Source organism: Triticum aestivum, chromosome 7D, assembly GCF_018294505.1.
Source record: "Triticum aestivum cultivar Chinese Spring chromosome 7D, IWGSC CS RefSeq v2.1, whole genome shotgun sequence".
NCBI lineage: Eukaryota > Viridiplantae > Streptophyta > Magnoliopsida > Poales > Poaceae > Triticum > Triticum aestivum.
Window position 1 is genome coordinate 543315001 of NC_057814.1, and position 14031 is coordinate 543329031.

At 50.0% G+C, this 14031-nt stretch overlaps 1 protein-coding gene and 1 pseudogene across 1 annotated transcript; one reads left to right on the forward strand and one right to left on the reverse strand.

Moving 5' to 3' along the window:
- The first annotated feature begins 5276 nt into the window (after nt 1–5276).
- LOC123167838 (acetylajmalan esterase) lies at nt 5277–7099 on the forward strand. Its single transcript, XM_044585697.1, has 4 exons — nt 5277–5736; nt 5858–6070; nt 6180–6328; nt 6417–7099. The coding sequence occupies exons 1-4, from the start codon at nt 5481–5483 to the stop codon at nt 6930–6932; spliced, it is 1134 nt and encodes a 377-aa protein (XP_044441632.1). The 5' UTR covers nt 5277–5480; the 3' UTR covers nt 6933–7099.
- On the reverse strand, nt 6667–10908 carry LOC123167837 (uncharacterized protein At2g39910-like; annotated as a pseudogene).
- Nucleotides 10909–14031: the final 3123 nt, after the last annotated feature.

Here is a 14031-nt window from a genome sequence, read left to right on the forward strand (position 1 = left end):
TTATTAATGTGTATGTGATCCCCAAGTTTAATTGTTTGAGATATGTTTTTTAGACTCTATATCATTGTTGTGATATTGTTTTTGAAAAGAAGTAAGCAATTAAACTTGGAAACAGGCAAATACAGGACCCTACCGCCAAGGACCCTGGTAGTAGGGTCAGACAGCCTACCGCCAGGGTAGTGCTTTTTTTGTCACGGAGGGCATTCTGCCTATTCCAGGACCGTACCACCAACCCCCATGGCGGTAGGTTCAAACAACCTACCGCCAGGCTGCTGCGTTTTTTGTTACAGAACCTTTCAGAGGCAAAAACCCAAGCCACACACTACCGCCAGGGGTGCTGGCAGTAGGGTCAAACAGCCTACCGCCATAGTCCCTGGCGGTAGGGTACTAATCCACGTCAGCATGTGGAGACGACCGCTGTCCCCCTCCGTCGCACCCTACCGCCAGGGACCTTGGCGGTAGGTTGTCTAACCCTACCGCCAGAACCCATGGCGGTAGCGAAAGGGACAAATCCCGAAATTATTTCCAACCGGGGTCAGATCCTGAATTGGTATGCGAAAAGGGTCAAAACACAAAATTCGGCCTCGTGCGTTCGTGCGCATCCTAGTAAGTTCTGTAAGCTCGATCCTTGTATATACCACATCAGTAATACATGCGGCTCATTCACGTCCGAATAATCAAAGGCCGGCATCGATCTATCCAGATCAAGCAATCACACATGCCACGACATCGAGATTTGTTTACGAGGTTCACTGTTCATCGGCTATATCCCCTAGGGCTCTTCCTCACAATATCACACATCGGTCACCCAGGCGTCGGTACATGCCGTTGACTCCCTCTGCGTGTATGTGCTATTATGTTGGCATAAATTATAGCATGTGTCTTTAGGACAAGAGCGACGAGACCAGCTCCTCAGGTTTGGATCAGGGTGTTGTCACTGCAAGACAAAACGACCACCCGAGCCACCCTCCGCTACACCTCTTGCCCACACGATCAAGATTGATAACCACCGCCACCACCACAATGCAGGTCGCCTGAGAGCCACCCATGTGAACCGACATCCACGTTCGAGAAACTGCCAACGATCTTCAACAGAGCTTCCCAACCATGGTAGAAAAAGCGAAAGGCGTCTCCTTTCACTCCTAACTCGACATCAGTCCGGAGCCTAGGTCGACATCTCCACCGTAGGAGACGTCCACGCCTACATCCTCAGCTAGTCTCCGTGGACCGGGGGGGCAGGAGGAGGGCACGACCCAAGACTACCGACGGCCATCGCCGAGCAAGCTCGCACAATGTCATGTCATTGTCACAGATACTGACCTATCCGACCGTGTAGCAGTATCACGACAACCATTGACGCCCACCGCACCTGCGAGGAGAAGGATCTCATTGCCCGCAAGCACCGCCCGGACCACGCAAAAACTCCACCTACCCAAAACTAGAGGTCCGACCCGCCTCGGGTCCAAAGCGATCCACCCGAAAATGCGAGCCCCAGATCTAGAGCCGCCATCACTGTGCGAGCGACCAATGTCCACCGTCCGGCACTAGGCCTGCCCCACACATCGCTAGCCCATCACCAGGACAAGGGGAGCCACCTCCATGCCCGTGCACCACCAACAAAGACCCGATAGCCACCAGCTCGCAACCCCCGATGCCACACCACCAAACGCAGGCCCTGAGAGCCTCATCCGAGCTTGACTACACACCGCCACACCCTGACCCAGCGTCGCGTCACCTCCCGGGACCACCGGCCGGCATCGAGCCCCCACGCGCAGAGAGGAGAGACCCCCCTCCCCCCCGCCACCAGCACCTAGCCACCTATGCAGACCGGCAACGATGGGGGAGGGGAGAAGGAGGCGGGGGACGCGGCCCCAGAGGCTTGGGTTTTCTACCTTGGTCACCCGCAACCGTGGGAGGGACGCGTGGGTAGGAGGGTGGAGGTGAATGATGATCCTCCACTCTCGTCAGTAATGTTGGATATACATAATCCAACAAATACCACGGGTGTGTGTGTCGTTTTGTTTTCTGTAGCCCACTAGTACACTGAAAACTGCAACGGGTCACGCATGCGCCCCAGAAAACAAATGCATAAATGGTTTTCGTTAGGCTAAAAACTGCAACGTGCCATGCATGCGCCCAAGAAAACAAATGCATAAATGGTTTTCGTTAGGCGTGTTTGATTGTCATCACTAAATTTGCATGCATTACATATTTGTCCCAGTTTGGTCTGCCTGAGTAAAAACAGACTAAAAACCAACATCTACTTGTTGTTTGGTCACCCGCATTGCATCAGTGGACAATTTAGGGCCGACTGTTTGGTTGCACACATATGTGCTTCACGGGTGAGCAGATGCAAATCACAGTTGTTTGGCTGCGTGCACATATGTGTTCTGCTCACTCTTTCAAATGTGGTGGTCTTACCACCAAATTTGCAGCACAATAGTAGGTACAACATAGGAATAGACTACCTAATTAACAACACATGACAGATAAAGCAACAGGTTAAACAATAGATAAACATGGATACTAGTAGTAGGGGAGAAGTCTTAATGCAACAGGGGCATCCCATATGCCCCCTGCTTCACACCCTGGTGTTGATCCCTGGACAAAATATTGACAGTTTCACAACGAAAGTTCAGACCATCACCACAAACTACTAACAAGTTCATACTAAATACTTAATACTAACCAGCGATCTAGAGCACGAGGCTGGTGTTGCCGATTCAGTTGTGCCTGGTGTAGCAGCCCCTGTGCATGATGGAGTTGTCATGGTTGTAGATCTGCACCTTGAGACCAAGCCCGGAGATTCGCAGGACGAGGAGGTTGCCTGGGACGATCCTGTGGCGGCGACAGAAGTACTACCAACCCCTACCAAGGACCATCTGACCCTGGAAGTTCTGGACCTGAACCCAGAACTCGCACCACTTGTTCGCCGATAGCCTGACGACGCAAGGGGGATTGGTCACTAGCCTCTGCTTCATCACCTTTATGAATTTGGGCGGGATGATGAGCATCGCGAGATCTTCCATGTCCTAGAAGCGAAGCGGTTCTCGTGCCCACTCTTCGTGATTGGTCCTCGGATTTCGTGCTAGTTTGGTTGGTGGCCTAGATAACATGCCTAGAAAACGGTGATGCCTAGGCTGCGCGTGAATTGAATTCTTTGCCTGGCCAGGCTAGTAGCGTTTGGTCCATGACCTGGCCTGGTGGTGTATTCCCATTTTTAATATTCTACTAGTTGCCTCGTTTTTTGTAGCCATGTTATTAATGCTTGTGATCAGCACCTCCAGGCAAACCCAAGCATGTCTAGGCTACCGATTCACAATGTCTGGCTCAGGCTAATTATCTTGGCAAGCTAATAACGTTCTCCAGGCTAGGCTCCCTCATCATCATGGGACACCAACCGAACATGAGCCAGGCAGTTCCCAGGGAGGGCCTAGGCCAGGCGCCACAAGACATGGAAAGAAACCGAACTAACCCTTCGTCCTCATGGTAGTGTTGGCTCATGGCAGCGATCCTGCCAGGCAGGTTTACCCTTTTGAGCCACCGGTTCGTCGGGGCCAGGTCCTTGGTGCCCTCGGTGCCAGCCACGACATGCGCTCCTTGACCAGATACGTCCCACTCTGTCTTCATGATCTTGTCAGGTAAGACAACTTGTGTTAGTAACAGAGCATTGCCAATCATCAGTGCTATGATGATTAGCAACTACGTCTAATCAATGGTAGTTGCCCAGGTGCAACTGCCACTGATCAGTGGCACTATGCCAATCATTAGTGCTATGATTTAAACATAGCACTGCATGTTTGGCAACTGCCGCTTATCAGTGCCACTTCCACATTTGGCAGCATTCAGAGTTGGCAACAACCTACATGAGGAAACACATTGATCCTACAATGTAGATGAGCATGCACATTTGTCCTACCTACACTAATCCCCATGCATGTAATGCAATCATGCAAAAACCCTAACTACGAACAACACGAATCAGTGACAGTAGCACTTGTGCAGCATAAACACGGAGCAAGCACAAATCTAGCATGAACAATAAGCATGATTGATTAGCAATCTAGCATGAATAACAAGCACAGTTGACTGCCAATGTAGCAAGCACAAATGTAGCAAGAACAACAAGCACCCATATTGCATCCACACCCGAGGCGGTGCCCATCAAAGGGGAAACCCTAATCTACATCTACGAGCAAATGGGAAACAATGGACTTATTAGAGCGGTTGTCGTTGGAGCGTAGGCCGGCCGAGCAGAAAACCCTGGCGGGAACGAGGGGCCACCCGAAGAGGATGAGCCGGCCATGCCCAGGGCCATATCAGAGGAGGCGCTGCTCCTGGTGACGCGGGAGGTAGAGGAAGAGGGCGCCGTCGTCCATGGCGTTGTCTCACTTGCCGGAGAAAACTCTCGAATGGGGGTAAAAAACCTCCAACCACTAGGGTTCCGAACGGCGGCACACCTGATGGGGCCTCCTCCGGCGGCGCAACCGAACCCAAGACTACCAGGTCTGGATATGAAGGCAGAGCCGGAGCGGCCGTCACCGCATTGGCCCGAGGAGGAGGCCTGGTGCAGAAGGGGGACGACGCGCGGACGGCCGCCATCAGGTCAATGCCGATGTTGGCGAGGCCTGCCACCCACTGGTCTTGGATTCGGTTGCTGTAGGCGCTGCTGGGGTGAGGGGGCGGCGCAGCGGCGGACGTACCATTGAAGAATAGCACCAAGGGACGGTGTGGAGAGTGAGAGATAGTGGTGTGAATGAGGAGTGGGCAGTGACACCAGAGGGTGAGGGGAGTTATGAGACATCCTATCCGTCTCCCACGTTTCCCGAGGCATGCAGCGAAGGGGCACGCGTGGCTCGACAAAAACTGCCGATTCGGCCGTTTTCCTGCGAATAGGCCCAGAAATGCTTTAAGTTCCGTGCGGCCTGAGAAGTGGATGCAAGTCACGCAACCAAACATACCATTTTTATTCCGCACGTGTCTGGTTGGATCTAGCGCGGGCAACCAGACACACCCGTTGTGTTTTACGTACGTGCATGGCGACCAATGGCAGGCTGTTGCCTTTTCTTCTTTTCCTTGCTGATATGATGCCTTTCTTTCTTTCTGTGGTCACGATGACTCTAGTCCAAAGCAGACCCGATCGCGAGCCCCACGATCTCGGACCGGATCCGACCCTACGTGATATCCTTGTCAGCAGCAAAGCGACGGACACACAGAATCCCGCGGCATGGCACTTCAAATTCCCTAGAAAAAGAAAGAATGTTTTTCCTTTGTTCTTTGCCACACCCACACGCGCACGCATCGCCGCCCCGGCGACGAGAACCACCGCTCCTCCGTCAACCCACGCCTTTCTCTAGAACGCCCGGCCTGTATAAAAGGAGGCCATAGCAAAGCAGGAACTCATCGACATTCGATAGCCAGCTCCGAGTCCTGTCGAGATACGCACGCACGCACTCTGATCATTTACAACTGTTTTCTGCATGGCTTCCTCCGCGTCTCTCCTCCTCCTCTTCGTCGTCGCCGCTTCGCACGTGTGCTGCAGCCACGGGCAAGGCGGTGACGAGGGTGCCGTGGCGGCGATCTACAGCCTGGGCGACTCCATCACGGACACGGGGAACCTGGCCAAGGAGGCGCCGCCCGGCGCCTTCGAGACCATCAAGCACCTCCCCTACGGCGTCACCTTCGGCCGCCCCACCGGCCGATGCTCCGACGGCCTCCTCATCATCGACTTCCTAGGTACGTACAACAATGTTTCTCAAGCTCTGTAGCTCTGGTTCAGAGTGAACAGGAGTGGTACGGCACGTAGTAAACGTACGTGACACTCACTCAGTGTTCTGCTCCTCATGTGCGAATGCAGCTCAGGACATGGGCCTCCCGTTCCTCAACCCTTACCTGGCCAAGAACATGAGCTTCGACCACGGGGTGAACTTCGCCGTCGCCGGAGCCACCGCCATGGACCCCACCGACCTGTTCAACCGCACCTTCTCCATGCCTTTCACCGCAAATTCCCTCAAGCTGCAGCTCCAGTGGTTCAAGGACTTCATGAAGTCCACCTTCGACACTGACCAAGGCAATTCATAAATTTCCTTCAATCTTGTTACTCGCAGTACTTTTTCAATGCACACTCTGTTTTCAACAGTCAGGCATACTAATTCTCTATGTAAAATTTATGTGTACAGAAATTCGCAAGAGGCTCCAATCTTCTCTGGTTTTGGTCGGGGAGATCGGAGGAAACGACTACAACTTCGCCTTCTACGCGAACAAGTCCGTCAGTGAGGTGGAGAAAATGATCCCAGCTGTGGTTGAGACCATCATCAACGCCACCAAGGTACCATCAAAACAGCTTCTATCACAAGTACATCCAACGATTAACCTCAGGAACTAACTCTGTCGAGTCGTTGCCCCCATCATCACAGCAAGTGCTTGACATGGGCGCAAGCAGAGTCATCGTCCCGGGCAACTTCCCCATCGGCTGCCTCCCGAGCTACCTCACCGCAATGGCCATGCCGGAGCCGTCGGCCTACGACTCCACGGCGTGCCTCAAGGACCTCAACCTCTTCGCCGCCAAGCACAACGCGCAGCTCCAGCAAGCCGTGGCCGCTCTCCGGGCGTCATACCCTGACGCGGCCATTGCCTACGCCGACTACTTCAACTCCTTCCTCAGCCTCCTCAAGGGCGGCCCGGCGCTCGGCTTCGACGCGAATAGCACGCACAAGGCCTGCTGCGGCGCCGGCGGCAGGTACAACTACGACTTGAGGCTGATGTGCGGCGTGGAGGGGACGGCGGTGTGCGCGGACCCGTCGGCGTACGTGAGCTGGGACGGCATCCACATGACCCAGGCGGCGTACAAGGCCATGTCCAGGCTCATCTACCACGGGAGGTACCTGCAGCCACAGATACTCAGCTTCCGGGAGAAGAATGGGCAGACATAATGAACTGTTTGATTCTCCCCTAGACTAGACGATGGAAGCCTCACCGCAACATTTTGAGCCTTCGATGAGTTCTTCCATGGCTATGCTATATATGCACTCTGCACTATGTATCCAGATTAAACTACTCCGACCTAAAGTAAAAGTAAAGATGCAGTTTTGGCATGTTGAGCAGGGTACACAGTTACAAACAAAGTTACTTCTCTCAAGTAAATTGAGAGGATTTTACGTGTTGATTTGGTACACTGTTACAAACCTACATTTCTCTAAAGAAGTTGCAAAGTTACAGCATAAGAGTGGCTTGCCCCTGGTATGTTGCCTCAGTTCATGTCTAGCTAGTGCTATCACACTTTCATCAGGACTCAAAGCCTCCAGCGAGCTTTGATCCTTGAGAGTACGAGGGCAAATCTTACAGGAAAAAACCCACCAGCAAATAAATGCGCACAAATCCAAACACTAAGAGCTAAGATTTAACAGCCTTGATTTGATCTATGCTATTCAACTATGTACATTGAGAATACCAGTTGAGCTCAGAATTCTGGCGAATGATCTCTGGTGCAAAGTTGTTTGAAACGGGATAGCAGCAATGTTAAATCTGGGTCAGCTTCATGCTTCTTCCAAGCTTCCTCAAACTGCTGCCCCTTGCACCTACAAGGGTACATCTTACCATGAGAAGACCAAATGGCAGATCTCAGAGGAAGAAATGATCAAATGCAGCAATAAGAAGTAGAAAAAATAAATCAAATTGGAGTTCGGGCCAGATATGTCCATAAGTATATATTCAGATAACAGCAATTTGCCCATGAATCCATGCGGCAGAAACCAACAGAAGGTAAGCATTTGATTCCTGCACAGAAACTGACTTGCTTTGCATGCACTCTAAACATCAAAATACTTTACTCTGATCACCATTCCAGTATCATAAGATAAGGTTAATATTAAATATTTTTACCCTAGCTAGAAGTATTGTTCCAACTAGTCCATTGGTTGGACAGACCCAGTGCTAGAAGCTCCCACACCAGGTGGGGTCTGGGTCTGGGGAAGGATTATACGAGGCAAACCCTACCCCTGCACAGTGCAATGCAGAGAGGCCACGTCGAACCCAGGACCTCTTGGCACAAGTTGAGAGTACTTGACCACTGCGCCAGGCCACCATTGGTTGATTAGATAAATTATCTTCAGATGTAATCTAACTTGCTTGGATGAGCACTAATTCGTAAAAGTCATAAGCATGATACACTGAAGAATAACTAATTTAACTGCCCACGAAGATAGTAGAATGGCAGCCAACAAGGTGGAAGGACTCATTCTGAACCAGTGTACTATTCTAATTTCCGAACCTAATTTACTCTGACAGGTATCCAACAGCCATTTAATAGGAATGTGATGCAAAAACTAAAATCACTAGTGAAGAATAAACTTACTTCTGGAGTAACACGAGTATTTCCACTATGTGATTTCGCATGATCTCATGGCTCTTTCTCGTGGCTGACTCCTTATACAAGAGAACAAGCTCATCCACCAGTCTAAATACAAAGAAAAGGTGAGTTAGAAATTTCCAGATTCAGCAAGTGCCAAGTAGATAAAACAAAAGATGACAACAATCCTAAGAGGTACTACCTAGTTACAGAGGGAGTATCATATTCCCTAGTACCTTGAAGTGTAGGGTGACTTCCTGATCCAGGTGAGCTTAATAACTGTATGAATTCGCTCTAACACCTGCAAATGATACATGGCTGAAATATTAAAGAAATGTGATTAATACATAGAAAATCACATTGTCCATAATCAGGACAACCTTCTTACCAAAAGAACTGTTCTATCATCATCAGCATGCATCCATTGGAAAAATAGAGAGAACAGGAGACGAAAATGTGCCAATAGGAAGAGGCCCATAGCATCCGAAACTGGTCCGATAAGGGTAAGCCATGCACCACGACGTTCTTTGTTTAGTGGTTGCCGTTCCAGGTGTCCCAACATCTCAGAAAGTACGCGGTCGTACCTGGAACCAATGGAAAACTGAAGTTGAAGGAAAAGGACAATATATGTAGTTGAGGTTTATAGTAGAGATGAACCAGATTGATGGTACCTATATAAAACTCATATTAGTAGACAGCTGAGTAACTTTAAGTCAGTGTCTTTGTCCTAGCTTTCCACTCTTCAGCTAATGACTATAACTGTTAATCTCAGATTCCCCCATGAATATGATGTACTTTCAATATAAGTAGAACAAATTCCATCTAAGTTGCTTTTCTAAACAGTGACTATCAATGTTTTTAAGGCGGTAAGGCGACCTAACGTGAATACCCACTGCCCTGACGCCTAAGCGCCTAAAGCGGGCATAACTGCAAGGCACTGCCATGGCACCTTGCTGCCTAAGCGTCAAAGGCGAGACGCCTTAAAAACAATGGTGACTATTGACAAACAAAGGGAGAAGATGATGTAACAGTCTTTATCTCACTAATTTAAAGGCAGCTTTTCAGTTTTCAGGCATTCCATTTATAAATGTGGATTTTCCGGGCAATCAAGAAAGTATCAGGACCCTTACTTGCATTTTGGTGCAAAAGGAAAAGGCTATACCACAGTTCTCAGTATGTCAGATGAGTAGTACACTGTACATTTATAACATAAATATCTTATACAATACCCATAATCCAATGTAAAATCTGAGAATTTACAACAGAAATAAAGTGGAGAATTTACAAGTAGGAAAAGAGTGTACCAAGGGCTACGTGGATTACTTCTCTGTGCAAGTCAAGAGCAGCACTGATACCTCAACAACGCGATACCATAACTCATCATCTGCAGGAATGTTTTGGCAACACGCATCAAGTATTGCATCTTCATACAAACTTAATTCTGTTACTTTCACATTCTTTGCTATGTGCATGAAGCTAATCATTCCTTGTTCCTGTCAATCATATGGATCATTCTCACTCAAAATGCCCACCAACAGCAATTTAGAAGAAATTGAAATAAGCACTACTGGTCAAGCTGAATGTGGTTAAGGAAAAAGTTAGGCCCGCTGTTCAGCACATACTGATGTCATCCTCAACAGAGAAACCAAAAAAGAACATCATCATACCTTAACGTCCGGTGACCAATGATCAAAGCACATGGAATGACTAACCAGCACAGATCGCCAAGCTTGGGGTAATTAACCTGAAACACTCAAAGAAGCAACTTCAGTAAACACCTTTAATGCTGAAATACTTCAAAGTTAGTGACTGAAGCTTCTGGTGCTATCACAAGTAGTTACTGCAACACATTTTCTGTTTCTCACAGTAATTTGAACATTTTGATTCAAGCAGGTGTCAAGTTTTCCTAAATAAACTACTCATTACTACAGCCCTAGTACTTTGCAAAGAGAATGATGCTTGTGTAACTATCATGGAGCACGAACCTGGGACAACAGCCACCGGAACTGGTGCGCGGCGACAAAGGCGTGCTCCTTGGGCGGCTTCACGGCGCCGATCATCATCATGTCATCATTGGCGTCCACGCCTGTATCCTTCAGCACGGCCTTCAGCGGCGGCACTGCCTCCGGCATCATGGCCACCACCATCTCCGCGACGCCGGCCCACCCGCCCATCGCCGCCATCTCCTCCATCGCGGCGGCGGCCGCCTTGGAGAGCCCCTCCGGGACCCAGTGCAGCGCGGGGGCCTCCGCGGAGGCCGCGCGGGCGGCGGCGCAGAAGAGGAGCAGGTCCACGGCCTCCTTGCCGGCCCCGCCCGTCGGGGGTTCAGAGGGGGACGGGAGGAGTGAGGCGAGGAGGGATTTCACGGAGGTGTCGGAGCCCTCGGGGGGCGCGTAGGGCGCCGCGGCGAGCAGGGACCGGAGCGGGGCGGCGACGCGGAGGAGGTCCTCGCGGCGGAGAGCCGCCGAGGCGGCGGCTGTGGGGGCCGGCGGCATGGCTGCCGGCCTGTCGCGGTCGAGCACCTCCTACTGTAAAAAACGTCACCTTTGGACCCGGCCCGTTTGTTGAGGGTTGAAGGTATACCTGGCCATCTGTCGGGCCGGGCCAACCAAAGCCCGATGCAAAAAAACCAGGCCCGTGCCCGGAACATCACGCTAAAAGCCCGCCGGGCCTCGGGCCAGGCCTCTTCGTTAACGCGCAAATATGACGAGCACGGGTCCGGCCCGGCCCGGACGTCGGGCTTGAAATCTAGGCCCGAGCCCGGCCCATGGACAAGGTCGGGCTTTTTTGAGCCGGGTTGGGCTGCCCATGGCCAGGTCTAGTTGAAGGGGTTACGCCGCTTCCACCGGGTCCCACCCGTCAGACCCACCCCCAACCTCGGCAGCGCTATCGCCACCACCACCGCACGACGAGAGGCCTCCTTCGCGTCGCGCGGCCGTGCGTCGACCTGCTGCGCTCGCGCGCTCGCGCGCTCGAGTGCCCCCGCCCGCCGTGCTGCAACAGGCGCCACTCCGCTCATGCCTGCTCGACCTGTCTGCGTCGGAGAGGGCAATTCATCCGCGTGGTCTGGACGCGTGATCTGGTCGCCTTAGGCCCTGCGCCCACCGTCGAGCGCGGCGATCCTTTGAGCTTGATATCGAGTCCCCCGCCGCGCGGACGATTGCCCTCACTGGTGAGCTCGTGTGATCCCTTCGCGTCACAGCGCGGAACTCCATCGGATATCAAGCCTCTTCACTGCAATGGCATTGGAGCCCTTTATAAACCCCTTGAATACAGAACCAAAACTGCCTTCCCCCAACTTATCTGTAAAATAATTTGTTGCTCGCTGAAGATCATTTATCTAAATGCAGTAACTCCATCAGAGACTTCAGATACATTATGTATTTGACCATAGCTCTTTCTTTTGTTTCTCCAAACCATTAGTAGGAGGATGAGTGCAAATAAACCTATAGCAGAAATACCTGTACCAATTACAACTCCGGTAACTATCGCTCTTCTGTTGTTTTTCAAACTTTGTACATCTTTAGCTGAAAGACGAAGATAAAGAGTTTGTCCATTTGAATTGGTAATGTCACTGCATTGTAGTTGTCTTATCTTGAGCAATTCATTATGCTACATAGAACATCCGCTGTCACCGAAGGAGTATGCGGTGCAAGAGCAATTACTCAGGCAAATTTGTGTGCACTCACTCGCGCTTTGCAGCAGCTTCTACTTTGGGGGCATTATGGGGCAATTTAACACATGGTACAGAATTGAACTTGTATGTGGTATGTATTTTGCTTTTGTTGCTAATGCAATCTAACTGAGTATTTCTCGAGCACCCATCCACTCAATTTTCTAGCTCCTAGTGCCTTCGCGATGTTATAGTGAAACCCTCCATACAGTTGCAGTGCGGAACTTTATTATCAGTGCAAATTGTGAAAGGTCCACAAATTGCATAGACATCACAGTGAGCTCTTGGTTGGGCATTGATCATTATGCAATCCTCTGACCCCTTCATCCAAATGAATTTCTTCGCTTGACCTGAGACGTCAATGACATGACGAGTAATCATATTTGGATCCATATAGTCAGCTACTAAAATATACGTCAAGTACTTCTCTTTGTCATCGTCGACAAATTTTGGACAAATAGAGTGGCGAGCTGACATCTGGAAGTGCGGCAAAGTATTTGCCGTTCCATTCACCGGCGGACCAATATGGTATTGATGAGTTCAGTGCTAGAAGCAATAACTAGTGAACACCATTGGGGTCTAATTGCTCACAATACACACCGGTAGCCGGGTCGGCCAAGTTTTTCCAAGAAGCAAAATGGCGCTCTAGGCCGGTGACCTTATCCCATCCGAGCTTCGCCGCAGGAAAAAAATGTATCCGTGGGGTGGTCAAAACTCTGCCACAAAACCTCTGATGAGTTTGAAGAGTCTGCCAGGACAAGATTTCCACTACTCAGCATCATAGCAGCAGTTGCTATATCTTTTGATGTTTGCTTGTGTAGACTAGATCACGGACTTGGTGGACCAGTTTACGACGACAAGGTTGCCCTCGTGGGAGATCGTGAGCTCCAGTGAGGTGGTATTCCTGATTGGCTTATCCCTATTTGCAACCCATGTTGAAGTAAATTTCGGTACCGTGTTGAACCATATGCCAAGGGAATAGTTGGCGTTGTGTCCAGCCTGGAAGAAGCCAAGCACGTACCTGCCATTGCTGGAGACGAGCTTGTTGTCCATGGCAAGTGCTTGGCCAGGCAAGATGGTGTCTGTCAACGTGGAACTCGATGTGGTGCGTAGGCACAAGAGGATGGTGAAAACAGCAAGGAAGGGAGTCATGGTGAATTGAGACAAGCTTGTTGTCAATGACAAGTGCTTGGCCGGGCAAGATGGTCTGTCACGGCGGAACTCGTTGGGGTGCGTAGGCACAAGAGGATGGTGAAAACAACAAGGAAGGGAGTCATGGTGAACTGAAGGCGGCGAGAGCGTGCAGAGGGCTTGTTGTTGCTGTGCAGAGGCTCGAAATGTAGAGACTGTGGAGTCAAGCCCAGCATCCAAACTAGTATACGCAGATTCAAAAAGAAAAATCCAGTGGTGATGATGAATCGCTTGGGGCCGTGAGCGCCAGACACTTGGTTTGCTTTCGAAATCTCGTCGTCACTCTCCTCCAGTTACCCGGTGGACCTGGTCAGAAGTGGTCTTTGCACCTGAATAGCAATTCATTGGTTACTATAGATTTAGATACCGATGTGTGGGGGGGGTTTAATGACGAGAGCGACATTGTTCTTTTTGCACCAAACTAAAGTGCAACTGCAGCAAAAAGAAAACAAAGAGAAACGAAAACAAATCTGAAAAGTATATGAAATACAATTACAACGAGGACAAGATGCAATTCCTCAAAAAGAAAAATGTATTTGCAACAAATGGAAAACTAGTGAAGTAACAATAAAAGGGTGACTGGAAGTTCAGAAAAGTGACTGAAACTTAACAAAAGTAACTAAAATCATAAAGGTGACTGAAACTTAACAAAAATAAATGCTCCCTCCGTCCCATAATATAAGAGCATTTTTAACTAATGTAAAAAAATGCTCTTGTATTATGGGACGAAGGTAGTAAATACTAAAACGCAATTGGACACATAAAAAAGACTGGAACTTCCGATGCTTAAAAATAAGGAGTCTGGTTAATGCAGTTCTAC